Source organism: Hevea brasiliensis, chromosome 10 (genome assembly GCF_030052815.1).
Source record: "Hevea brasiliensis isolate MT/VB/25A 57/8 chromosome 10, ASM3005281v1, whole genome shotgun sequence".
NCBI lineage: Eukaryota > Viridiplantae > Streptophyta > Magnoliopsida > Malpighiales > Euphorbiaceae > Hevea > Hevea brasiliensis.
In genome coordinates, this window is record NC_079502.1 from 93,986,038 (window position 1) to 94,013,766 (window position 27,729).

General features: G+C 30.9%; 4 protein-coding genes across 6 annotated transcripts; all 4 read left to right on the forward strand.

Moving 5' to 3' along the window:
- Nucleotides 1-3,811: 3,811 nt before the first annotated feature.
- On the forward strand, nucleotides 3,812-6,601 carry LOC110638471 (subtilisin-like protease SBT1.7). Its single transcript, XM_021789035.2, has one exon. The coding sequence runs from the start codon at nucleotides 4,053-4,055 to the stop codon at nucleotides 6,330-6,332; it is 2,280 nt and encodes a 759-aa protein (XP_021644727.1). The 5' UTR covers nucleotides 3,812-4,052; the 3' UTR covers nucleotides 6,333-6,601.
- Nucleotides 6,602-11,757: 5,156 nt separating this feature from the next.
- LOC110638480 (probable membrane-associated kinase regulator 1) lies at nucleotides 11,758-13,871 on the forward strand. 2 transcript variants are annotated; one of them, XM_021789056.2, is made up of 2 exons: nucleotides 11,758-12,031; nucleotides 12,538-13,871. In XM_021789056.2, exon 2 carries the CDS (start codon nucleotides 12,583-12,585, stop codon nucleotides 13,699-13,701), a length of 1,119 nt encoding a protein of 372 aa, XP_021644748.2. In that variant the 5' UTR covers nucleotides 11,758-12,031; nucleotides 12,538-12,582; the 3' UTR covers nucleotides 13,702-13,871. The 2 variants fall into 2 exon arrangements, with proteins under 2 accessions (XP_021644748.2, XP_021644746.2); XM_021789054.2 differs by lacking the exon at nucleotides 11,758-12,031 and adding an exon at nucleotides 12,044-12,318.
- A 4,685-nt stretch (nucleotides 13,872-18,556) lies between these two features.
- LOC110638481 (probable protein phosphatase 2C 63) lies at nucleotides 18,557-23,281 on the forward strand. Of its 2 annotated transcripts, none has more exons than XM_021789058.2 (4): nucleotides 18,557-18,966; nucleotides 20,807-21,168; nucleotides 22,414-22,650; nucleotides 22,836-23,281. In XM_021789058.2, exons 1-4 carry the CDS (start codon nucleotides 18,705-18,707, stop codon nucleotides 23,085-23,087), a joined length of 1,113 nt encoding a protein of 370 aa, XP_021644750.2. In that variant the 5' UTR covers nucleotides 18,557-18,704; the 3' UTR covers nucleotides 23,088-23,281. The 2 variants fall into 2 exon arrangements, with proteins under 2 accessions (XP_021644750.2, XP_021644749.2); XM_021789057.2 differs by having other exon boundaries at nucleotides 18,560-18,966; nucleotides 20,795-21,168.
- Nucleotides 23,282-24,368: 1,087 nt separating this feature from the next.
- Nucleotides 24,369-25,519, forward strand: LOC110638483 (probable esterase D14L). The gene is made up of 2 exons (XM_021789060.2): nucleotides 24,369-24,932; nucleotides 25,015-25,519. The coding sequence occupies exons 1-2, from the start codon at nucleotides 24,565-24,567 to the stop codon at nucleotides 25,454-25,456; spliced, it is 810 nt and encodes a 269-aa protein (XP_021644752.1). The 5' UTR covers nucleotides 24,369-24,564; the 3' UTR covers nucleotides 25,457-25,519.
- Nucleotides 25,520-27,729: the final 2,210 nt, after the last annotated feature.

A 27,729-nucleotide genomic window follows, 5' to 3' on the forward strand; every position in this document is an offset into this window, starting at 1 on the left:
TCATTTAATTTTTTAAACAAGATTGATTGTATGAATTAAAAACCGCATGATAAAATTACTAAGATATTTCCGTTTCTTAAGATCTAAAGAAACTAAAAATGGCAAAGACTATTCATCAATTTGGTGGTGGGATATGTAGGAATGGGCAAGAACAAACAAAATGAATATTTCTTCAACACAGCTTGAGTTATTAAACAGAGAATCATATGGGGTTGGAAAGTAATAGTTGGGTCATGTAGGCAGCATTTTATCATAAATATATGCCTACCAGAAACCAAAACACCTTGAAATTTAATGCCAATGCCGAATGCCATGCTCATGCACTGCCTCTCTATCTACTGCCATGACTAAAGCTTTCCCAAGTTTCCACATTTAACAAATAATTAAGTTGGAATCCAAATTCCCCTGGAATTTACAATCATTTTCCCATAAATCCTTGCCACCTTGTAATTAGTACTTTAGGGATACTGCTAGTATGGTAATAGTTTTTTAGTGCATCTAATTTAATATTACAACTGTAAATTTTTATTTATCATTTAATTTTTTTTACAATAATTAAGAAAGCAATTAAATTACATAAATTATAATAAAATATTTTTTAATTTTATAAAATTACTCTTTATCTCATTTAATTAAAAAAGAGGCAAGGAGATATTATAATAAATTTTAAGAAATTACATAAGTAGTTGTTGTATTTAGCAGAGAGATAAGAGTAAAATTAGAAAAAAAAAAATTAATACTCTTTAATCTCCTTAAAAAGAAAGATAATTATGAATAAAATAATTAAAAAAATGGATAAAAGTGAATAGAGAAGATATAAACTTGACTTCATACAAAAATAATCTAAATAATAATATTAAATTATATATTTAATTTGTATTGAAATTTTCATAATCAATTTAAATATATACAATAAATATATAAATATGAACAATAAATATTTAATCTAAAAATTATTAAATTTATTCTTCTTGTTGTATGTCTCTTATAAATACATATTTCAAACATGAGATCTAATATTTTAAACATGAAATTTGATAATATGAATAACAATATTAAAATTATATTTAAAATTGTATAATATAAGCATCTGGGACTTGTGGATATCAAGGCATGTTGATTCTAGCAAAATTGTTGAAAAAGGGTGAACAGAAAAATCATGCTTTCTTGCAAATTGTCAAAAAAGAAGAAAATATCTCAGCCACAAGTATGGGAACTTAATGAATTAAGGCCATTTTTGTTGAATGCACAGCTGTAGCATTAAATTAATAATACGTATTAAATAAATAAAAATCATTTTCTTTCGCATGATATAAAAATTTATTTTATTTTATTTTAATACTAATTTAAAATAAAAATTTTGTATTAAATATAAAATTTGAGTAACTCTTAGAGGTGAATAATCGGTTCAAATCGAACTAAACCGAATCGAATCGAATTAATTTATAAAAACTGAACCGTCAATTTTAGAAACCGAATCGAATTAAAATTGATGAAAAATTGAATCGAACCGAATCGTTTTATTTCGATTCGATTTGATTTAAACCGATCGATTTGATTTTTGATTGATTTTTTAATTTAGACTTGATTTTCAAGTTATTTGATCTAATTTTAACTTTGGTTTGAACCTAATAACCATTAATCAATGAAATTAAACAATTAATATATATAAAATTAAATATAATTCATAAATTTTTCATAAAAATAAATTAATTCAAAAATCGATTCGGTTCGATTTGATTATATAAATCACTATTCAATTCGATTCGATTTAACTGATTTTTTTCTTTAAAATCGAACCGAAATAACCGAAATTTTTATAAATTAAAACCGAATCAAACTGATTAAATTTTAAAATCGAACCGATTAAACTGAATTGACTCGATTCGATTTTTCAATTTGAACTGAATTCTGATCGGTAGGGGTGAACAATCGGTTCAAACGGAACAGAACCGAATCGAACCAAATTAAATTATAAAAATCGAACCGTTAGTTTTAGAAACCGAACCGAAATTGGTGAAAATCGAATCGAACCGAATCGCTTTATTTCGGTTCGATTCGATTTAAACCGTTCGGTTTGATTTTTGATTAATAACCATTGATCAATGAAATTAAACAATTAATATATGTAAAATTAAATACAATTCATAAATTTTTCATAAAAATAAATTTATTAAAAAAAATCGATTCAGTTTGACTTATATATATATCTATTTTTTATCGTTTTTTTTTTTTTTTTTTTTTTTTTTTTTGAAATCGAAATAAAATAAAAAAATTTTAAAAAAATCAAAAAAAAATTAAATTTATTTTTAAATAAAAAATTGATTGAACTTTAATTAACGATTTTCGATTTTTTTTTTTTTTTTTTTTTTTATTTTCAGCCCTCCCCCCCCCCTATTAGTAACTCTACTCTTCTTATCTGGCTTTTGAGGTGTGATGTGATTCCAGGTAAAAAGCTTTTATATAGAATGGAGGTAGAGAATGGCAGGCGGGAAATGGGAAATTGCAGAGAAACACTAATAATTAGGGGACGTGTCGTGGCAGGTTGGAACCCCATCTTTCTGCCCAACCAACTGGAGACAGTTGAGAATATTATTTTTCATGCTAATGCACCATTAATTAACAACTATTTAATTCAACATCCAGATAATAATCCACATCTTTCTGTTTCTATTATAACATATAAATTAATTACTGAGATTTTATCTATGCATGTTAGCTCAATTGAATGAAATCTGAGAATATGTATATATATTAGTTAAACAAACTCAAATTACTGGAAATCAAATGATTAAAATGAAACAATTTCTGCGTTGAAAATTAGACAATTTTGAAGGACAGCGAAAATGTGCAATTTGTTCAACTGCAAAAGGCAATAAATCAATGGGTAGGTAAGTACTTCCATCCAATTACCCATCAAAATGATGTGATTTGATGCTATCATAAATTCTTAAGATGGAGAATAATCTCGTGAATATTAATTAGCTATTTAATCAAACTCTATTACACCATCCGATGTGTGCATGTGACCCCAGGGACCACAATCCCACAACTCCATAGCCAAGATCCAAATTTTTATTAATTATAAATTCGTTTAATTTTAATATTTATAAATTAAGTTAAACAGATTAATTAAGACAGAAAAAGAAATTAAAAAGGGGAGTTGGTTGGCGGGTAAACATCCAGATTACCATTCAACAACCAAAGGTGAGAAATTATAAAACAAAAGCAATAGCATAGGGTAAGACGAGTGCCCGTGAACCACAACGCGTAAGATTGAAGATTTCATCATCTCGGCACGTGGGATTTGTGTACTGTAAACCCAAGATTGGGCAAGCAAGACCCACTGATGAGATTGGAATCTCATAATTAGCTGTAAAGAATTTGGATTATCATCTTCTTGGTCGGCTTCTGGTTCTGAGTTATAAAAGAAAAAAGAAAAAGAAACCTGAAAGGATTGAAAAAAGACAAGTAACAGGAGAGGCATCAGGCATCGACAAAAGCTGAAACGTACACGTAATGGCGGATTTAGAAATTTTTTTATTCAATAATATATAATAAAATATTATAAATAAATATTAGAAATATAAATTTAATACCTTGAATTATAAATTTACATATTTATTAGATTTATATTCTCTTTGTAAAATAATTATTTATTAATTAATCTTACACAAAATTATATAATTTTATCTCAATAAATTTTATTATTAAAAATAATTACAGTAAAAATCTATATATATGTATAAAATATAAAGGGTCAATGGACCCATTTATTGAGGTACATCGTCCGCTGCGTGCACGTGATAACCAGTGAACTCTTTTGCTCTCCCATGGCCAGATAAGCTGTATTCACACACACACACTAATCACACCAGCTCTAGCCTTTTTTTGTCTCAAAGCAATCATTCAAAGAAAAAGAAACAGACAACTACTCACCGTCTCGTCTCGCGCTCATCATCTTGTATTAAACCGAAGGGTTGGCTGCTAAAGCCTTTCAATCTCCAATTTCCTTGTAGTTCCTCTCTCTCAATTCCGGAGTAGGAAAAAAAATGAAGACATTCACGTCTTTCATCGTTGTTTTCCTTCTGGGTATTTGCCATGTGTCCATGGCAGCACCGGAGAAGGTGGAGAAGAAGACTTACATTGTTCACATGTCTAAATCCGAGATGCCGGCCAGTTTCGAGCACCATACTCATTGGTATGACTCGTCTCTCAAATCAGTTTCTGGTTCAGCTCAAATGCTTTATTCATATGACAATGCGATTCATGGGTTTTCCACCCGGTTAACCCCTGAAGAAGCCGAGTTACTTCAGAGCCAACCCGGGATTCTCTCCGTGTTGCCTGAGCTGAGGTACGAGTTACACACAACTCGTACACCTGAGTTTCTTGGACTTGATAAAGCCGCTGATATGTTCCCTGAGTCTAACTCTGTCAGCGATGTGATTATTGGTGTCCTAGACACCGGTGTTTGGCCGGAGAGCAAGAGCTTTGTCGATATTGGAATGGGTCCGGTGCCAAGTAGTTGGAAAGGCCAGTGTGAATCAGGTACCAACTTCACATCTGCCAATTGCAACCGCAAGTTAATTGGCGCGAGGTTCTTCGCTAAAGGTTATGAGGCCATGTTAGGCTCCATCGATGAATCCAAGGAGTCCAAATCCCCGAGAGACGATGATGGCCATGGCACACACACTGCATCGACGGCAGGTGGATCAGTGGTGGAAGGCGCCAGCCTTTTTGGGTATGCTGCCGGGACAGCCCGTGGGATGGCTACGCGCGCCAGGGTCGCTGTATACAAGGTGTGCTGGATTGGTGGTTGCTTTAGCTCTGATATCTTGGCGGCGATGGATAAGGCCATTGAGGATGGTGTCAACATTCTTTCCATGTCGCTTGGTGGTGGCATGTCTGATTATTATAAAGATAGTGTAGCCATTGGAGCTTTTGCAGCTATGGAGAAGGGAATACTGGTCTCTTGCTCAGCTGGAAACGCAGGCCCAACATCATATAGCTTATCAAATGTGGCCCCATGGATAACTACCGTTGGAGCTGGCACATTAGATCGTGATTTCCCTGCTTTTGTTAGTCTGGGCAATGGGCGAAATTACTCTGGAGTTTCTTTATACCGAGGAAGCACTTTACCGGGAAAGCTTTTGCCTTTTGTGTATGCTGGTAATGCTAGTAATTCCACAAATGGGAATTTATGTATGATGGATTCTTTGATACCAGAAAAAGTTGCTGGAAAAGTAGTGATGTGTGATCGTGGAATGAACGCCAGAGTTCAGAAGGGAGCTATAGTGAAGGCAGCTGGTGGTCTGGGGATGGTTTTAGCCAACACAGCAGCCAACGGTGAAGAATTGGTAGCTGATGCTCACATGCTGCCAGCTACATCAGTGGGTGAAAAAAATGGTGATGGAATTAGAAGATATTTGTTGGACGATCCAAACCCGACAGTTACAATTCTTTTTGAAGGCACCAAAGTTGGGATTCAACCATCGCCGGTGGTTGCAGCTTTCAGCTCAAGAGGGCCTAATTCGATCACATCACAGGTCCTGAAGCCGGACTTGATCGCACCAGGTGTTAACATCATAGCAGGATGGGCAGGTTCAGTTGGTCCTACTGGGCTGTCAACAGATTCCAGGCGCGTCTACTTCAACATTATTTCAGGCACCTCAATGTCCTGCCCTCATGTGAGCGGCCTCGCAGCACTACTCAAGGCTGCCCACCCAGACTGGAGCCCTGCAGCTATAAGATCAGCGCTAATGACCACAGCATATGTAGCTTACAAGAACGGGCAGAAGCTGCAAGATATTGCTACTGGGAAAGACTCCACCCCATTTGATCATGGTGCAGGACATGTAGACCCTGTATCAGCTCTCAATCCAGGGCTTGTGTACGATCTAACAGTCGAAGATTACTTAGGCTTCCTCTGCGCCTTAAACTATACCGCCGCACAAATAAGCAGCCTCGCAAGAAGAACATTCACTTGCGATGCGAGTAAGAAATATAGTTTGAACGATCTCAACTATCCTTCTTTCGCTGTCAACTTCGACACCACACAGAATGGTGGCGCTGGTGTGGTTAAATATTCGCGAACTCTTACCAATGTTGGCGCTGCAGGGACCTATAAGGCATCCATTTCAGGTCAATCTCAAGGAGTAAAAATCTCTGTAGAGCCTCAAATGTTGAGTTTCAGCCAAGAAAACGAGAAGAAATCTTATACTGTTACGTTCACCGGAAGTTCAACGCCGGTCAATACTAATGTCTTCGCTCGTCTGGAGTGGTCCGACGGGAAACACATTGTTGGGACTCCAATAGCTGTTAGCTGGACTTAGAAGTTGAAGAACAATGGGGAGATAGTAGAAAGATGGGTTCTTTACTCTGTCTCGAAGAGAGGAGTGCAATTGCGTATTACGGATGTTATATTGTTTATTGAAGGCTGGATTAGTGTTTGAAGAATGTTCTCTGAGAGAGAGGACATGGAAATCCACAAAAAAAACAAAAAATGTGGGGATATTTTCTCCTCTCAGTGTACAGTGTTATTGATCTGTACTATGTATTGCAGGCCTGGTGGATTTCTCAATTAAAGACTTAATTATCAACATTGATGATCTTCTCCCATACTTTTCTCTTTCATGAAAAATTCTTATCTAAATTCAACACAAATTATAATATCAAATTTTGTTTTAGAAAAAAAATTCTCTCATTGATATAAATTATTTTTTTGAAAAACATATTGAAATTATTTGTGTAATATTTGACTGTAGTTGACATTTGTTTGGAAAAATGGCTCTGTCCCTTGGTTGGGAATGAAAGAAAAAATGGCATCAATATGAAGGCCCAAACAAAGTCAAGAATAGTTTAGCCATTTCGACAAAAACATGCTGGAGCATAAAGAGTTGAAGCCCAACAATCTAATGCTGGAAGAGATTGAAGCCCAAAGTCCACACTCATTAGGCCCAATTTAATAAAATAAAATAAAAATGATGTAAGAACATTTAAATTTTAAAGTTATAGAGATTCTGTGTTGGCTTACCCATTTGAGAACTCTAAAAATTTGAAGAAGCCGATGTAGAGAAGAAGAATGAGCGGGATATAAAGATAAAAAGAGTAAATTCAGGCCCATATAAAACAAGTGATAACTGATCTAAACTCAGCTGTACTTGGTGGGAGTGCTGAAAACTGGCTTTTTTCCACATCAAGTTGCGGGGCGGGCGCGGTGTGGTGGGGGACTATGAATGAGCTCATCAAAGAAAAAAATGGCTTTGCCATTTTGACAACGAGCTGAGCCTATAATTAAAGCCCAATTGTGAAGTCCATGTAGAGAATGAGGAGAACCCAGGTCCAGATTTTTAAGGAACTAGTCCAGAAAAAATAACATAAGCACCCAAGGTTGGAGAAAAAGCTAAGAGTGTGAAGAAAACCAAAGAACTTAGGGGTTCATAAATTGAAGAAAAAGGTTAACAAGGGTATTATTTTCTTTATAATTTATAATTTTTTATTAATATTATTTAACTACTTAAAAAAATTAAATTAACTTTTTATTTTATTAATATTTATATTTATTAAAAAGTTAAATATTAACTTTGAAATATTAGGTTAATAATTACTTTTTTTTTAAGATTAAAACTTATAACGTAATGTTAATATTTTATTTTTTTAATTTTCTACTAAATACATCTTTACATGAAATTGAAATCTAATAATACGGTCCTTTTCTATTCAATAACTGAGATTTATTCAAGTTTTTTAAAAAAGGAAAATATGATTTCAATCTAAAATCAAACCAGTCGATTGTAGTCAATCCGGTTATGATCAATTCTAGGTTTGAATAGGCCTAAGTCGAACCAACACCTGGCTGTGGCGCAGCAGCCATTAATGCTGTCGCTTTCTCCAATGGCTGTGTCTCTCATTTGGTACTAATTGAAGATGTTGTAATTAAGGTTGAGCATTAGAGATTTAGAAATTAAATCAAAATATTAAAAAATAAGCCCATCAAAATTTTAATTTAATTCCATTCAATTCGTTTAGTTATGATATTTTTAGCCTATATTTTATGTTTTTCAAAATAAAAAATTTTAATTAAATTGCCTTTCATTTGAGCTTGCATGTAAACTAGGTTTGCTAGTTTAACACCAAAATTCACAAATTAATTCATAAATCATTATTCAATTCACAAGTTAATGAAATTCTGTCTTTGAAAAGATTATTTATTTTTTTATTTGATTAAAAATCACTAACTCATTTCTTGAGTTCTTTAAAAAATATAAAAATATATTTTTTATAATACAAAAGGACCCTTAAATACAAAAATTTTGTATCTTTTTTATATATTAAGATTATAACAGAACAAAATAAAAAAAAATTATAATAAAAAACAAAATAATGAAACTGCTTAGAATTTAGGCTTTGTTTAGAATAAATAATTTATAAAGAAAGAATTTTAATACAATTATATTTGATTCACACACTAAAACGGTTGACTAGAATTTTGGATTTGACCTGGGCTGATCCTTCACAGTTTGAATTAGGGGTGAGCATTTGGTTCGAACCGAATTAAATTAAATTATAAAAAGTGAATTTTAAATTTTAGAAACCGAATCGAATTGAAATGGATGAAAAATCGAATCGAATCGAACCACTCTATTTCGGTTTGATTTGATTTAAATTAATCGATTTTGATTTTTGATTGATTTTTTAATTTAGCCTTGATTTTCAAGTTATTTGGTCTAATTCTGACTTTGATTTGAACCTAATAACCATTAATCAATGAAATTAAAGAATGAATATATATAATTAAATATAATTCATAAATTTTCCATAAAAATAAATCAATTCAAAAATAGATTCGGTTCGATTTAGTTCAATCTGAATATATAAATTACTATTTGATTTGGTTCGATTTAACTAATTTTTTTCTCTTCAAAAATCGAACCAAACCGAAATAACTGAAATATTTATAATGTAAAACCGAACCAAACTAATTAAATTTTAAAATCCAACCAATTAAACCAAATTGATTCAGTTCGGTTTGATTTTTCAGTTTGAACCGAATTCTGCTCAGCCCTAGTTTGAATTGGCCTGGGACTGGATCTATATTGAAATTAATTTTATATTATATTTAAAATTTTAATATAAATTTAAAATAATATTTAAAATTTTTACGTTACATTTGGATTCTAAGAATTAAATTTGAAATTTAGAATTTTAATTTCATGAATTTAAAAATCTTTTATTTGACTAATAAAAAAAATTTTATAAAAATACCTAAAAATTATGATATTATGTAAACTTAATTCATTTGATTATAGTGTGTGAATTTGAAATAACAAAGTAAAAGTAATTATTTAAAATTTTCAATTTTTAAGCTTGTCATCAAATTTGGCTCAAATATAAATCTATTTTTATTCTAAATTTAAACCTCTCGATTCAAACGTAACATTAAATAATTTTAAATCACTAGATAATATCAAATAAACAAACTGAAATAAAAGTCGTTTTCTACTTATTTATTTATTTTGAAATTAAATACATGGTGTTTGAAAAAATATATATATATATATATATATATATATATATATATATATATATATATATATATATGAGTGGATCTACATGTATGTATAACCAAGACTCAAAAATTGATAATTATTTTATAATATTTTAAAAAATAATAAATATATATGTCTAATTATTATTGGATTGTAATTTTATATTAAATATTAACATTAAAATATAGTTTTATGATATAATTTCTTCAATTGGTGATGGGGATATTAATTAATGAAGATGGTGTCACAGATGAAATGATTGGGCAGCAGCCCTTAAATTGATATGAGAAGGTCATAATCTCACACAAATAATAAAACTGGTTTCCAATTACGTATAAATCAATCCAAAATTGAATATTCATAATCTCAACTTCATGCATGAAGTGCTTGCAAATCAGGATTAACTCTAATTTTATCCTTGGGTAGGTATACTACTATTCCTGTCCAAATGCATGTCATTCTCTTGTCCTCTCTCCCTGGCTTTTTACTTTTTATATATTAAAAAACATTTCAATCCTAGAGTTGAAATCTTGACTATATATTTGAAGGATGAAAACCCAACCTTTTCAAAGCTTGCTTTGCTTGTATGCAGGATGAAGGATGCTTTCTGTTTGTAATTTGCAGAGGAAAATGGCAGAGCAGAGGATGCATTTGGGGTGATGGTATTGGTGGTCCAACCCAGGTCAATTTCCAGGGTCCAGCAGCAGTTCCTGTGTAGACAAGTTTTGAGGCCTTGTTCTATCATCAGCTTCATCAACTTATCCATTACCTTCCTTATCCTCAAAGGTTTGAATTCCTTCTTAAGCAAAATTATTATTTAATTCTTTTATTTAAATAAAATTAACTATTTAATTTTTTATTTTAAAAAATATATCAATTAGTTCTTATATTTTCATTCTATTTATTATTTAGTTCTTTCCTTCAGTTTAAATTAAAGTTTTTTAGTCAATGTATTCCAAAAAAAAAATAGGCTAAACATTTTAAATTCTAAAAAATAGATAAAATATATAAAAATAATTTTCTATTTATAGAATGAAATTTACATAAACGCCTAAAATGAATAGAAAAACTAAAAATTAAGTGAAATAAAAATATAAAAATTAATTAACATAATTTTCAAAATAAATAAATAATATTATTAGAATATAAAAATTAAATAATAATTTTCTCATACTTTCTTTATTTATGTACATCGTTGTAGATGCCATCATTTTCAATAGGCTGTTTGAAACTTTCCCTCGTCGCAAAATATCAAAGTTATATATCTAAAATTAATTTTAATTGAAACAAAAATTAATTTTATGTTAATTTTTCTTTAAATATTAATTCTCTTGAAAATTAATTTTAAATTGAATTAAAATGGATTGATGAAATTTTTGAATTAAAATTATTTTTTTAAAATAATAGTAAAATTTAATTGAAAATAAATTGAATTTAATCGAATTAAACTCGAAAGAAAAGATTTTAATTCTTTTTAAACTTTGAATCAAAACTATCTATTTTGATAAGATCGAATCAATGGCCACCCCATGTTTATGGACCACTGGTGTAAGCTTTTCTCGTTGGAGTCCTACAGTCAATCAAACTTCATTTTTCTCATCGCTTAACAGTGATCTTTGCATGTTTATAAAATATCATATTTTATACTTGAACTGACAACTAATTTGCAAAAACAATAGAAAAAATGTGAATTTGGGATAAAATATATTTTTATATTTTTTGATGAATTCTTCGAAACACCTTTATAATTATTATTTGTGATGTTGTCCTCAAGTTACTTGAAAATAAAAAATAAATAAGGGCCGATGATTAGTAAATAGCTATTCTGATATTTAAATCAGTAAAAAAAATTGACTAAGAGAATAAGAGAATATAATTGATTTTATAAAGAATTTATTAACGTATCTTATCTGGTGCTTTAGATTCATTTATACAACCATATGAAGAGTAATTACTCAAAATTTCAATTGAATTTTTACCTTTTTTATTTATGATCGACTCAAATACGATGAAACTCTTTTGAATTATTGCTAAATTGAGTTTTGGTAGTAAATCAAATTCAAGCAAGAATAGTTGTTTCCAGCTTTTATTCCTTTTCTACATGGACCCCTAAAGCCAAAACGTCCTTTCTATAAGAAAGCAAAATTAAAGACAAGCCCTTTAGTCGCATTCCATCTCAATAATCACAATTCACAAGCGGTCCATGACATAGCATTCAAAATCTTCATTGCACCCAATTCCACCACAAATATCACCCACTAGTAATTAAAATGTTTTCATTTTCACACCAACCCACCAAAAAAACAAGAAAATCTCCAAATAAAAACCCCACCAACCCTATTCTCTCCCTATTTCCCATCTCTCAAGAATGCCTCTGTGTTATGCAATTAGAGGAGAGTAAAGAAATAGTGATAGTGATCTTGGATTCCAAATAAAACCACCATACTTTGGATTCAGGAAATGAATATGCTAAGCGTATAGAGGTAAACAAAAGCTCTCTGTGATGGTGTGACACTATCATATGAGTTCAATTCCATGTTTGCAAGAAAACCCACAAAATAAAAAGTGTTACTGTTGTGTACAATTTTTTTTTTTTCTGCATGCTAAAATCTGTCACTGTCTGGCTATTCCAAGCCTCGCTTGAGCACCTTCCTTCGAATACATGCGAAAAGGAGTATTTGTAGACAAAGGATCAGGCAATGGCCGGCCCTGTAGATTAACTTTTACAGTTTTGTTCTGTCCCAAACAAAGAAAGACAAAGAACATTTGGGTAGCCTGCACTGACTTCTCCATTTCTATTCTTTTCTTTAGTTCTTTTCTTGCAGTGGCTTTATTTCTTTATGTTCCACTTGTCTCTGCCTTTTTCTCTCTCTCTAATTCTTTCTCTTAGAAGAACATATTCAAATCTCTGTTTCTTTCTCATATTTAATTACTTTCTTCTTCTTTGGATATAAATCTCAGGCTCTTTATCCTTTGTTTTTCTTCACAGGAGGGTCCCCAACAGTATTCTGGACAAAAATTTCTGCTTCTAAAAATGGAAAGAAATTCTGCTGAAGAGACATGGGAATATTCTAACTTCCATAAGGAGGAAGAGGAAGAGGAAGAAGAAGCATTATCGCTTTGTGATTTGCCAGTAAATTTGATCAAAGCAGAGACCCAATCAAGTAAAGATGGTGCTCAAGAAACTGAGGCTAGTCAAGAAGATTTCGATTTCGTCCCCTGGGGTGGCTCTCTTTCTACAAGTTCAGAAATGTGCGCAGCTGATGATATATTCTTTCAGGGCCAAATTCTCCCATTTCGTCTATCAGTCAGTTCTGAAAGTGGTCTTAACAAGTTAAGGCAGGACAGCTTGAACCCAAGCCGAAGCTTATCAAGGTCAGAATCCATGGACCGCGGTTCAATAGGAGGGTTCACAAGTTTCAGCAGCAGAAGCAGTAGCAGCAGAAGCCAATTCTCATCAAGTAGCACCAGCTCTCTCACTACCAGCACAAGAATTTCAAAGCCAAGAATCCAAAATCAGTTACACACCCACCCAAGTCCCAAGCCCCAAATCAGACTTTCCAGCACCTCACTGGGAAATGCTGGCAGTAACAGGAACAGAAAATCAACAATATGGGATTTTTTTAGATTGGGTTTGGTCCGTACACCAGAAATTGAATTGCAAGATCTCAAGGTTCGTACATCCGTTAGTAGAAACAGCAGTTCAAGTAGCAGTAACAGCAACTCCAGCATCAGAATTAGTAGTAACAGTAGAGGCAGAATCAGTAGCAGCAAAAGCCAAAGCCAAGGGGAGAACATGGAGAAACAGAGAAAACAGAGTTTCTTGGAGAAAAGATCAGGAGGGTTATTAAGTGGGTGTAGTTGTACAGCTAGCGCAGTGAAATCAGTTCCATTAAACATAATCATCATTAAAAGCAGTAATAGTGGCGGAAATAGCAATAACGACAAAAGCAAAGAAAAAGACTCAGCAGAGGATATGCCACAAGAATTAAAGATAAAGTATAAGAACAAAGTGGTGGAAAAGCAGCAGCAGCAGAAGCTAAAACAGCAGGGAAAGCAAGCAATGTCAAGTCGTCGAACGTTTGAGTGGATAAAGGAGCTTTCACATGCGAGCTTTCTTGTTGATCATGAGGAGGAGGGCCTAGACTCGTGAATAATGAACAATCTCTCCGCATGCTTTGTATTCTTTTTTTTTTATTACCATTATCTTGTTTTTTCTTGCACCCTCTTTCTTTTCTTATTCTTTTTTGAGTTCTTTTTCCTCGTCAATTTGAATCAAGTAATTTGATATTATAATAATGTTATAATCACTGATTTCCAGAACTAGAAGTTTTTCTTTATCTTTCTTGACATATTGAGGTTTGTGGGTATTTTTTAAAGTGAATATGTATCTAGTAAAGTTAAAACTACTAATTTAAGATTCAGGCTTGGCTATTATACTGTGTTTTAGGATTAGGAGTGTAAAGATAAAGGCACCCGTGATGGGTGGGAATGATGGAGGAGGTGGCAGTGGAGGTGGAGGTGGCTGTCATGATTAAAGTGTGAGAATTCCTGCTCTATGCAATGTGGGGTGTGAAAATGGCAGTTCGTGACTGCTGCCTCAAAAGAGAGAGAGCCGACAGGAACAAGTTGAAGAAATGCATTGAAGCTGGAAAATAATAATTGGAAGCAAGGAATTATCCAATCGTCAAGGAATTATCCAATCTTTTCTTTTGATGAATTTATGATTAGCAATTGAAGGAGGTGTGACATTAATTGCTTTTTGTGTCTCATGTGCATAATACTCTTTCATTATCTGCTAAAAAAGTTGAACTGCTTATTAGGAATCCAATAATAGTTTCTGTTTCTTTTTTCTTGGACTCATTGTGTTTGTCCATTTTATTAGGTATAAGTTCAAGTATTTAGCCTAACTCATGAAATTTAATTTATAAAAATTAGTTTATAAGTATAAGTTAGCTTATAAATATTTAAAATTTTAAAATATTCTGTTGTTAAAACATTTATAAATTATTGATAAGTAGTTGACACATTTAATAAAATGTAATTTATAAATGTATTTATAATTAAAATGACTAAAAATCATATTAAATTATTTTCTCAAATAATAAATTATATTAACTAAATTTTTTATTATAATATTATTAAAATATATTTCAATTATATTACAACATAATTTAATTTTAAATTAAATAAACAAGTATTTTATTAAAATTAATAAAAAATAATTTTTAAATTTATCCAAATTTATATAAATAATTTATTTAAATTATTGCAGGAAAATAAATTTTTAACTTAAATATGAGAATAAATATAATAATAATATATAAGTAGAATTATAAGCACTCAATTTATAAACATCAAAATAAAAAGCTCATTTCCCTTAATTTTTTTTTATTTATAAATACAATTCACAAGTTTTAAAAATATTTTAAACAAATAGATCAACTTAAAATTATTGCTTTAATGAACTTATAACACTTTCTTATATACACCACTCCATACATTAATTCAATTTATAATACTATAATTATGATGAATTCTATTTAAAAATATGATAAATTTTACTTAAAATTATCATATGCTAATTTTATTTAAGAAAATTTTAATTTAATTTTATTTATTATATATTTAAAATATAAATATATAAGTCTCATTATTTTACATTAGTTGAATATAAATAAAAAATTTTCATTATATTAATTAAATATATAAATTAAAATGCATATAAAAGTTTATCAATAATTTATATTGCAAACCCTTTAAAATTCCAAGGAATTTTTGTACATGTGCTAACAAATGGACTACTCTAAATTGCTGTTTTGGCTCATATAGGAGTTTATCTTTTCACATGGTACCAAAGAAAAAAATATATACAGTAATGCAGGAAAAAGACAGGATAAAGAGTTTTGATTTTTGAAACTGGCACATATTGTTGGTTCTTGAGCATACATTTGCAGGTTCTTAAAAGAATGGACAACTTTCAGGGTTTAGGAGCCCAAAGTAATTGTCAATGAATTCTTAGGATATACTCAAGTTCATGATAAATTTCACAGCTGCAACGTCAGACAAATGCATGCTAAGATACCCTATTTTCAAATTTTTGATTTAATATAATTTAATTGCAATTCAGTCTAATTAAGCATAAGGTTTATAATTTTTAAGTATATGAAATATTTTTATTATTTGCAAATTATTTAGAAATATAAATACTTAAAACTTCACGTGTGTGTGTGTGAAGAACAACAATTAATTATGGTTACCTAAGGCATTGTCGACCCCCAAAAATTTTAATTTAATAATATTTAAATTATTATAAACTCTGAGCCATTCTGGGCGTCCTTGCCTGCTGGGCATTGTTCGGCCGGTTGGAGCCCAAATGAGAAAGGCCTACAGGAAATGAGAAATCAACACCAATAATGCTAAGATTAAAGCACAAATCACAAGTGGCTATGAGACTGGCAACTTGCATAAGAACTTGAATCTTCAATATCCAAATATGGATTATCATTTCAACAAATTTTGATTATTAATTAATTAAGTTGATGGATTATACAAATCCACCGATTTGTATTTTTGCATTAAATGAATTTTTTTTTATTTATCGGGTGTCATAAAGTGATATAATCCTTTTTTCACGTATAAATAAATAGTAAATATTAAGATTTCAATTGAATCGTGTGAATGTACCTTTCTAACTTCTAACATAACGATTATGTAGTGAAAAATAAATGACTTAATTTTCTTATAATTCTTTAACTCCAATAAGATATGCTTCGTCAAAATTATTTACAGTTTCGCAGTTTTTTTAGTTTAAGAGTTAATTAATTGCTAGAATGTAAATTTAGTGCTTTTACAGAGAAATAATAAAAAAATAAAAACGTGTTTGAACGAGAAAGCATAAATCAACTTGGTAATATGAGGACGAAGAAACTTTTCACACTGAATAAGTTTGCATTTTCTAAGAAGATGATTTCAATTTCAATTTTGAATGGTTTGATTTAATTCACTGATCCCATACATATAAGGTTCAAAGTCGTTTCAGGCTTGATTTGGGTCGATTCTAAATTTAACTGAGATTAATCCCAATCTAATTTAAGGACTAAACTGGCCCTAACCAAATCTACATTTTAGCTATAAATTATAAGATAATTACATTTTCATACTTCCATTTTTGGCAAACAAACCCTCTTGTTACTTGAATTAAGTAATTGATTCCAATCACTAACAGTGGTAAAGTGTGGGTTGCGCGAGAGAGCCCATTGGTGAGAGTTTCTCGCCTACCATACTTTTTCAAATTCTCCGGCTTTCAATCAAGTGGTGAATGTCTATTTTTTGATTATGTATGTTATAATCTTTGTCTCACAAAACAACCTTAGATGAAAAGGTTATTGACTAAGAAGGTCTCTACTTCTACAATAAAACCCTCCAAAAGTAACCTGAATTCTGCCATTTTCATCATTTGTAAGCCATTCAACTTTCCTTCTTCGCCATGTATCTCTTGATCGATTGTTTAGTGCTGAAAATTTTGACACGATACAATTATACGACACGTGATTAAATGGGTTTGAATCAATCTATTTATGATCTGTTAAAATAAGAATTTAATCGAATTGACTTGCTTAATCTAATAAGATATGTAATAATTCATATATTTAATCGGGTCAACAAATTCACCTATTTGGATATAATTCATTTAAACTTATTTTTAACCTTTTTATTTATAATTAAAAATATAATTTTATTTTTTGTATTTTATAATTTCTCTTGAATATTGTTAATATTTGAAAATAAAATTTTATTTATTTTTAAAAATAAAATTAAAGGAAAAAGTTTAATGAAAATTTATTATTAATTAAAACATAATTTCTGTAAACACAATAACAAAATAAATTATTGATATTATTAATTATTCATTTATTTTAACATAATTAATAATTTAATACATGTATATGTGAAGAATAATATACAATGTCAAGGTGTAGTATAGTTGGTAACTAATTGTATGAGCATTTGATAGACCCAAATTCAAGTTTATTCTCTTGTAATTTTCAAAAATATTTATAAGTACGTTGTATGGGTCATTAGATGAATTAGATGAGTCTTGTCATTTAACCTATTTAATGACCTATTTATTAGTCATATTGTATAACTTATTTAGCTAATCCATTTATTAAACGGGTTACACGATTCGTGTTGTGTAGCTATTTAATAAATATATTGTATTCTGGTCAATAATTTATAATATGATTAATAATCATATTCAAGACAAGTATAATTGTATTATGTCAAAATGAGACACAACATAACACAAATCGCCACCTTTACCATTGTTATGGTTCGGTGCCAATGTGTGCCAAGTTGTAAAGAAGGCTATGATGTAGAAGATATAGATAGTGTTTACTGAAATCCTTAGATAAAGTTTGGCTTTAACAATTAAGTCTTATAAAAAGCTTTTTTGATGATGGAAATTTATACAAGGGAGCCTTAGAGTATACCATTAGTTTCATAGAGCGAATATATTGAAGCGTACAGATTTTCTATTAAAAGAAATGATTGGTAAGTCATAAATTTTTAATTTAATAAAAATTTAATTAACTCTAATCGATTATAAGAAAATTTAAATTAATGATTATTTTTTTCAAATAATACAATAATTATTTAATTAGTTAATTTAAATATAATAAAAAATACTAAATTGACAAAAATTGAAGTGTAAAAAAGAGATTTATTACATAAAATTGAAGGGTTAAATTAGGCATTTGCCAAAAAATTATTAAGAAAGTCATGGCAACGGAGCTGTTACATCAAATAATAGGAGACAACGCACGGCAAAGCAAAAACATGGTAAAAAAGTCAGTCAAAGAGTCCAAATTTCCAAAACCCAAACCCCAATCTCACTCCAACAAAAACAGTCAAGCCAAGGAATTGCATTCTGAAAGCCTTTGTCCGTCAACGTCAACGCCCTTTTGAAAAAACTACTCACCTTCTTCTCAACCGTTTATTTTGAACCATTCCAAACCTCCAATCATCCCTCAACTCCCTCACTTTCTGTTCTTTCCAAGAAAATCCCCACTTTTTTTTTTTCTTGTTTAACTATCTCTACCAAACGCATTAGCCAAAGATTTTTTTTTTCTTTTTGCTTTTTAGTTCAGGGTGATGGTGCTGGAGATGCTTGCATGGCCTCTAAAGAGTTGTTTTGGAGATGGAGATGGTGGGGATAAGCTGTTATGGCATGTGGACTTGAAGCCTCATGCTTCAGGGGATTATTCAATTGCTGTCGTACAAGCTAACTCCTTGCTAGAAGACCAAGGGCAGGTCTTCACTTCTTCTTCTGCCACTTATGTCGGTGTCTATGATGGCCATGGTGGCCCCGAGGCTTCTCGGTTTATTGCTGATAATCTATTCTCTTTTATCCACAGTGAGTTTCCCTTTTTTTTTTAATTATTTTTCCGGTTTTTAGAGTTCTTTAGTCTGTTTGGTTGATGGGAGACTGAGAGGAAGGAAAGAGAGAAGACTGGGGAGGGGGTAGTTGTGATGTTGGGCTCTGTTTAATCTGTTTATTTTTATTGTTTGTTTTTAAATTTTTGATCGTTTAATTTTGGAGAATTCAGACAAGAAAAGCCATTAGAAAAAAAATGATATCAGCTTAAGGTTTTAGACCAAATAGCTGTTACTGATATAGTTCACAATAATAAGTTTTTAATAAAATTATGTATAATTGTTGTTATTAATATATAAAATAATTAATAAAAAAATATATAATATGTTTATTTATTATTAAAATAAATTTAATATTATTAATTTATTATATAATTTAGTTTATTATTAAATAAATATATAATTATTAATTTATCATATTATATTATTTATTTTGTTTTTAAGATAGATAAAAATAATAAATTAAATGTATGAAAAGTTAATTTAAATAACACACAATTAATAACAATTAAAAAAATTATATACATGATGTTTTTTTTTCTTTAAAATTCCTTAAACACTCTTGAAAATTCATCCAACACTACAAGTCTTGAATGTGTGTTGTAAATGCAACGTTGCAATGTTAGTGCAATGTAGAGGATGCTATTCATGAGTAGGTATATTTTGTAGGTACATCTGATGATGATCGATGAATATTTAAATAGGTAAATAAAATTATCGAATAACCTTTAAAAAAATAAAATCGATAGGTAATAAATAACTGATATGGTATTTATTAATTGCAGTTTGTATTAATTTTATTTTTTTAGAATTATTTCTCATCAATTGATAATTGATGATTAATTTTATTTTATTTTTTATTTGAGTTATATTATCTTTTTTCATATAACTTAAAAATCAATATTATTAATATTTTTCTTCTATTTTTTTATTTATAATTTTAATACCTTAATTAGTGTATTGCAATTTTATTAAAATATTTTTTATCAATAACATAAAATATAAAATACTTATTTATTATGTAAAAATATGTTTTTATTCTAAAAACTTAAAATTATAAGATTTTTTTATCAATAATAATTATTATTTTATTATTATATAACTAAATTTTTAAAATTATTTAATTATTTTTTAAGGAATTTAATTATTTTTTATTTTAATAATAAAATAAATAATAAGATATAATAAATTAATAATTATATTTATTTAATAATAGAATAAATAATATAATAAATTTATAATTTTATGTTTATTTTAATAATAAAATAAATTATATGATATAACCCCTTATAAGTTATTCTACATATTAACAGTAATAGTTAAATATAATTTTACCAAACACTTAACATAAATCAGTTACTAGCTATCAGCTATCAACAAACAATAACAACTATCGGTTGACAGTTATTTGCTACATCGAATAGTTAAATCTAACAGACCTTGAGAGCTCATGCAAGTAGATAGGTATTCTACTAGCTGTCCATCAACTATTAGTCATGAATTTTAATTTTACCAAATACCTTAGTTTTGGTGTTTGAATACCCATAGCCTATCAGTTGCATCCAACAAATAAACTAAATACCCTTTTAGTTTTCATTTTAATCTCTTGGTCTTAGCTCAGCAATTAAATGGTGAATTGCTTGAAAAGTATGTGTTTGAGGATTGAGAAAGTGTAGGAAAAGAAAAGAAACTGATTATTATGATTAAAAATTTGTAAAACTACATTGAAATTACTGTAATAATAATTCGGAACCTTTGTTAAGGAAAAAAATTGTTCTTTTTTCTAATGTGATGGTTTATACTGTTAGAGTTCGCAACAGAGCAAGGTGGACTATCAGTAGATGTGATAAGGAAGGCATTTGATGCCACAGAAGAGGAATTCTTGGAATTGGTAAAGCGAACATGGATGGCTAAGCCTCAGATTGTTTCAGTGGGTTCTTGTTGCCTTGTTGGGGCAATGTCAAATGGTGTTTTGTATGTGGCAAATCTTGGGGACTCGAGGGCAGTGCTTGGCAAGAAAGTGTCTGAAGGCAACACAAGTAGTGTAGTGGCTGAACGCTTGTCTACTGATCATAACGTTTGCGATGAGGAGGTGAGGAAAGAGGTGGCTGCACTCCATCCTGATGATTCACACGTTGTGGTTTACACTCAAGGAGTTTGGCGGATAAAGGGCATAATTCAGGTATCAATTTTCTTGGCCTCTTTTCCTTCCTGGAATTTCTATGAAGTGTTCTTAGTATTATTGAAAATCCCTAGGGATTTATTGAGCAAAATACCACTTTCCTGAGTTCTGAATGCTTCATAAAGGTGTCAATTATATATTACCAATTAGCATTCTTGATAATTCTTTCGTCAGTGATTCAAACTGAAATCGAATGAACTGATTAAATATTTTGCTCAATCCCTGCTCCCTTTTCTGCACAAGCATGTAATTTGATTGCTTCATTACATATTTGCTCTTTTCAATTGTGCTTTTCTCAATCTTCTCGCTTTGTGATGGTTTTAATCTCTCATTTGCATCTAGGAACAAGGTACATATGTTGATATATAATTTAGAAAAAATTACTTAGAATGGTTGAGTTCTTGAAAAGCCAAGGATTTTTACATGTAAGGATTCCATTTAGAAATAGTAACCATGCAGCTGCTTTGCCGTTCTTAATCTTTTCCTCAGCATCAACTCCTGCAGTATTGTGCTTTATTTGGCACCAATTTGTAAATATGTCGAAACTCTGTTTCTTTGGGATTTATGTTACTTATGAGACATTATCAAGTTAAAATTGACCTTGGTAATAAAGCTTAATCTTCATCAACTATATGACAGAAAACAGAATCTTTATTCTGTGAATGCCACCTCAAGTGTCTAGTTTGTCAGATCATACCCTGAAGATTGCTTTTGAATTTTCAATGTTTAAAGACATACTTGTTACCACAGCATGAAAAATAATCCTTGAAGTGCTTGTCTGAACTTTTTTGAACTTGATCAGTGACGGTTTCAGTTATACATATATATGTTCTTTTTAAAAGGGTTGAAAAATTCTTTATTTCTGTTGTTATCCTTGTAAGAATGATTCGTGACTCGTGACTCGTGAGGTTTGTGTTAAGACATTAAAAAGTTTTGTACTGTGACAACCACCATAAAGATGGCTAAACAAATTATCCGTAGGGTAAACTGCAAGTGATCCATGCATGTGACCATTGCTCGTGATACAAGTTCTGTGGCTTAAATGAAAACGACCCTATGGTCCACATGACTGTGGACCACCTTTAATTTTAAGTTTCATATGGTATCTGAATAAATAACTTCGCAACTGCTAAGGTGCATACACTTGATTTTGTTGCTTGAAGTCAGCATCATTAGTATTGACTTTTCTAGTCATGATCTGGAGCATGTGATGCTCTGGGCTTTCTCTAACACCTTTTCTTGCAGGTTTCAAGATCAATTGGAGATGTCCATCTAAAGAAACCTGAGTTCTATGGAGGTCCTCTTTTTCAGCAGTTTGGATTGCCTGTTCCATTTAAAAGGCCCGTGATGACAGCTGAACCCTCAATATTGGTTCGACAGTTAAATCCACAGGACCTATTCTTGATATTTGCTTCAGATGGTCTTTGGGAGCAACTGAGTGATGAAACAGTTGTAGATATAGTTTTGAAGAGTCCTCGAGCCGTAAGCCCCCACTTTGTAATCTGTTTGTCTGCGAGTTTCAACTTGTAATTTTGTTTATGCAGACTTCATATTTATGATTTCTATCACTGTCAGCATTTGATCAAACATCATATGATTTAAGCACTGAAACAAAATGACTTGGTTTCTGGTGACAAGGAATGAAACAAGTATGTTCACTTTTGTAGGGGATAGCAAGGCGATTGGTGCAGGCTGCGCTGCGGGAGGCTGCAAGGAAAAGAGAAACGAGATATGACGACTTAAAAAGGATTGATAAAGGAGTGAGACGCCATTTCCACGATGATATTACCGTCATTGTTCTGTACCTAGATCATCCGCTAGGTTCTTCGACTGGTAGATTCAACAATCATAGGGTTGATGACTGCACGAATACCCCTACTGATATCTTCTCATTAGTTGTAGATGAAGGACAATGTTAGCTTCATGCTTCTCTCTGAGCAGAGCAGAGACTACAGGCTGGTGAATACTGAATAGAGATAATAAATTATGGTTACATGATGTACTTGAAATAATAGCCACAGGAGGAGGGTTTGTATATAGATTGCTCGCAAATGGATGAAAATGGATGCCTCACTGATATAGCTGCTTATAAAGTTCTCAGTTTTGCTTTGAAGAGTGCCATTGATGGAATGCAATTGAATTGAAAACTCTGAAACTTAAGATGATGTTTTGCATTACAAGACAAACACTTAAGATGGTGTTTAATCTAATCTTCATTAATTTTATAATAAAATGTAATAATATTTATAATTTTATATATTTTTAAGATAAATAATATCAAATAAAAAGATAAGTTAAAAGAATAATAAAATAAATGTGCTTAGGTCTTTTTAATTTTTATTTCGTGAGATTGATATGCATATAATAATTTAATAATAATCGTTAATTATAACAGAATTTACAAGTGACATATAATAATTAATCGTTATAAAAAAATTAATTTAATATTAATTATTAATTATAATGAAATTTAAATTAAACTTATTATAATCAATCATTGTAATGAAATTATTATACATATATTTATGTAATTATATCAATTTTTCCTCTTGAAATGTGCAGAGTGTCCTCTGTCAATGTAGTTTTGGCACCGGCATTTAGTTGGTTGGGTGACGTTGAAAGCAAGAAAATGTTATTCAGGCTGAGACATTTGCTGTCTTCGCTTGTGATTTTAATGGTCGTTAGGTGGGCGTTTATTGTAACTTGGGTTCCTGTGATGTCTGTTCGGGAGTTGCTCATGGTTTACAATTTTCTTGGGGGGCATTAATTATATTTTATTCAACTATTTATGAAATTGGGTTTGATGTCCAACAGAATTAAATAGAAAAAAAAATTATACATCTAATTCCAACTAATTTGGAATAAGACTTAAATATATTTAATATTATTATAGAAACTGTATCTAAAAATTATTTTTTTAAATATATTAATTAGAGAATATTAAATTATAATTTAAAATTTTGATAATTTAATTAGATATCTCACAAAATTATAAGTAAGAAAATATGTGGTATGAAATATGTAATTTTGTTATTGTGAACTACACAGAAAAGAAAAAAAAAATATATATATATATACTTTTCATTTCAAAATTTCAGTCACAATCCCATAATTTTTGAATGGGATAAGCAGAAAATGACTGACATTTTAGAAATTTGATTTATGGCCACCCTTAAGTTGACCTATTGAGCTCCATTGCCCATGCTTCCTGGACGATATGGGTCGCAAAATGTACGTCGGCATCGTAGCTTATCTCGTGTTTTATGACCCAAAGAAAAATCTTCACGTCACGTCACTTTGAACAGAGTTCCTTGCCGTTTATCCACGCACCTAAATCAAAATTAAATCCACCAAGTACTTTGTATATGCAAGCAAACTCCAGAGACGCAAGTGAAAATGGGAATAGTTGAAGAAGCACACAACGTCAGGATTTTGGGTTCAGGAGACCAAGTCATAGTTCTGGCTCATGGCTTCGGCACCGATCAATCCGTGTGGAAGTACCTGGTGCCACACCTTGAAGGAGATTATCGTGTTATTTTGTATGATAATATGGGTGCTGGTACCACTAATCCTGAATTTTATGACTTCTCAAGGTATTCAAGTATTGATGGTTTTGTTTATGATTTGCTTGCAATATTGGAGGAATTACAAGTCAAGTCTTGTATCTTTATTGGTCACTCCTTTTCGGGTATGGTTGGTGCCATTGCCTCGCTTTCTCGCCCTGATCTCTTCTCTAAACTCATCATGCTCTCTGCCACTCCAAGGTAATTAAAAATTCTGAGATCTGATTTCTTGCCTTAATTGTCTTAATCACCTCCTGAAAATTTCTTGTTGGCTTTGGGCTAGGCTACTGAATGGTGAGAATTACTATGGAGGGTTCGAGCAAGAAGACGTAGAAGAAATATTTGAAGGTGTGAGGTCGAATTACAAAGCCTGGTGCTCAGGGTTCGCACCGATGGTGGTGGGTGGAGACATGGAGTCGTTAGCTGTGCAAGAATTCACTCGAACTCTATTCAACATGAGACCTGATATAGCCCTGAGTTTAGCCGAGGTTGTATTCCTGACAGACATGAGACATATTCTTCCATCAGTGACAGTCCCTTGCCACATTCTGCAAACCGCCAAGGACATGGCTGTGCCTATGGCGGTATCGGAGTATCTGCATCAACATATCGGAGGCCAATCCATTATTGAGATCATGCCTACCAGTGGTCATTTGCCGCAATTGAGCTCTCCAGATATTGTGATTCCAATGATTCTCAAGCACATTCACTACGTTATCGAGTGATTTTTTTTCTTAATGTTCAATTTTATCCTACTTATTGCAATGTTCAATATAACTTATTTTTAACTTTTTTTTTTCAAATTAATTTAGATGTTTTAATTTAAATTTAATTTAATAAAAAAAAATTACATAATTGAAATTCAACCTTTTTTTTTTTTTTTTACTTTCATCTATTCCTTGTTTTAAAGGTTAAGGTTGTAATACTAGGTCTTGGCAAAAATAACTCCTTATATTCAGTGACTTCCCCCTAATTAATTAGTTATTCGTGTACCAGCATCGTAATATAGTCCAAAGGGCAAAATAGGATGGAAAGATCTGAAAAACATGTGCCGACAAAGGCATTGAGAATTAACAAAGTTTTGAAACTTTTAAGATAATAGGGTTAGAATATTCGAGGCTGATATTTTAACATCTACAATTTGTTTGACGATGTTGAAAGTTAATGTTTTTATTTTTCTTTTTAACTTGCGGTCAAATATTTAAAAAATGAAAATAAAAAAACTAAATTGAGAGCTCTTTTCTATATTATGTTACTTCATTTTTTTTTTTTATCTCAGAAAGCCATCCTTTATCTGATTGTCATTCATCAATTCCCTATGCCCTGTCTAGACAAAGAGAGCTTCCTCCATGGGTTATATTTTCTTGATATAGCCTACAACCAAAAGAGTCGAGCTTGGTGAGTTTGATATACCAAGGTCCAAGCACCGATTCCATTTCAAAAATCGAATCAAAAAAAGCAAGGCAATCTCTATCAAAGATCGGATTTAACAAATGTAACATCCCGTGCGGAAAGGGAAGGTTTTGGCTGGAGCGGTCCTTTAGGAGGAGGGCAAGGCTCGTTGGAGCCCTTGTCTAAATGGGGGGCATGAATGAACTGAATCATACATTAAAATGGGGGAAACTAATCACTAGATGCGCCTTTTAGTAGTATAGCTTGGAGAGTTGGAAGAACTCTAGCGTTAAGGGTGCTCGCTTGAGAAAAATCTTAGGATGGGTGACCTCCTGGGAAGTTCTCCATTGCATGGGACAAAACCGTGAGACTCAGGATAGGGTGGGCCAAAGCGGACAATTCCTCTAGTGGTTGGAGCCGATGCATTATAACAAACACTGTTGAAGCAACACCTTAGAGATTAGAACAATTGAGGATCACGCCAGAGATTGTGGCTGAGATCAAGCATTCTAATCAATGTGTATAACCTTGGCTGGGATTCAAGGTAATTACTGTTTGTCCCTACATATAAATAGGTTTCAAAATATTATATAAGGTATGTTCTGAACAAACTAAATAGACTATATACCTTTTTTAGAGAAATTATTAGGTGCATCCAGTATACATACACCTTCTCTCACAATCATATAGGACTCATTTCCTATATAATAGGAAGGAACCACTTTCTGTGAGAGAGGGAGCACTATTTTTTAGTGCTTCTGGTGTATCTAATAATTAGCCCCTTTTTTAATCTTTTGATAAACTCTATTACTGACTTAAGCGTCGAAGTAATTACCAGATAACCATTGAATCTCACCTTTACTCTTGCCTTTAGGTCATCCAAGGTTTAGCCATCATACACCAACTAAGTATCCAAAATTCCATAGTAACACCACCTCTCTTCCTTTAAATAAGGTTTTGTCTATAAACAAGGATTTTGGGTGCAGTTTTTTGGTGGTAGACAATGGTGAACACCCTTTTATATTGATTTGATCTATTGATAATTTTTAAATAATTTTAAAATATTTTTCAATAAAATTAAATTGTAATCGATAAAAAAATAACTTTTTTTACTAATTGAATGTAATATCAATAAAATTTAATTTTATAATATTAAAATTGCGTTTAAAATTATAAAATTTAGAGTTTGAACTCTAGACAAAATTAAATGAAAAAAAAAAGTCTGTTAATGTAAAAGATATTCAAAATTTCCATTAGTCTTACAACCGATAAGGAATGGGCCAATACAAAATGATCCAATAAAAAAGTCCACTAACATTAATTGCTGTCTTTTTTTTCCTTGACCGTCACATCAAACTCTCTGTCCCTTAGTCTATGAGAAATGTTTTCTTAACCAATGGAGGGGTTGGGCATGAATGCTATGTTTGGATAAATTATAGGTGGGGAAAGAAAATAAAAGGAGGAATTTTTTTTTTAATCTTTTATTTTTTCTCTTGTGTTTTTTCTTGTGAAGGAGTGAAATAAAATAATTAAAATTATTATCTTATCTTTTCTTATAAATTATTTTTTTATGTGAATAAAGATTTTAATTTAATAAACACTATAT

Excerpts from the sequence above, each read along its gene's own strand:
- LOC110638471 (XM_021789035.2), top strand. The coding sequence starts at position 4,053 with ATGAAGACATTCACGTCTTTCATCGTTGTTTTCCTTCTGGGTATTTGC.
- LOC110638480 (XM_021789054.2), top strand. The coding sequence starts at position 12,211 with ATGCGAAAAGGAGTATTTGTAGACAAAGGATCAGGCAATGGCCGGCCC. Across the intron at positions 12,319-12,537 it reads GAAAGACAAAGAACATTTGG|GAGGGTCCCCAACAGTATTC; the intron begins GTAGCCTGCACT and ends TTTTCTTCACAG.
- LOC110638481 (XM_021789057.2), top strand. The coding sequence starts at position 18,705 with ATGGTGCTGGAGATGCTTGCATGGCCTCTAAAGAGTTGTTTTGGAGAT. Across the intron at positions 18,967-20,794 it reads TCTATTCTCTTTTATCCACA|AGTTCGCAACAGAGCAAGGT; the intron begins GTGAGTTTCCCT and ends TTATACTGTTAG. Across the intron at positions 21,169-22,413 it reads GGATAAAGGGCATAATTCAG|GTTTCAAGATCAATTGGAGA; the intron begins GTATCAATTTTC and ends CTTTTCTTGCAG.
- LOC110638483 (XM_021789060.2), top strand. The coding sequence starts at position 24,565 with ATGGGAATAGTTGAAGAAGCACACAACGTCAGGATTTTGGGTTCAGGA. Across the intron at positions 24,933-25,014 it reads ATGCTCTCTGCCACTCCAAG|GCTACTGAATGGTGAGAATT; the intron begins GTAATTAAAAAT and ends GCTTTGGGCTAG.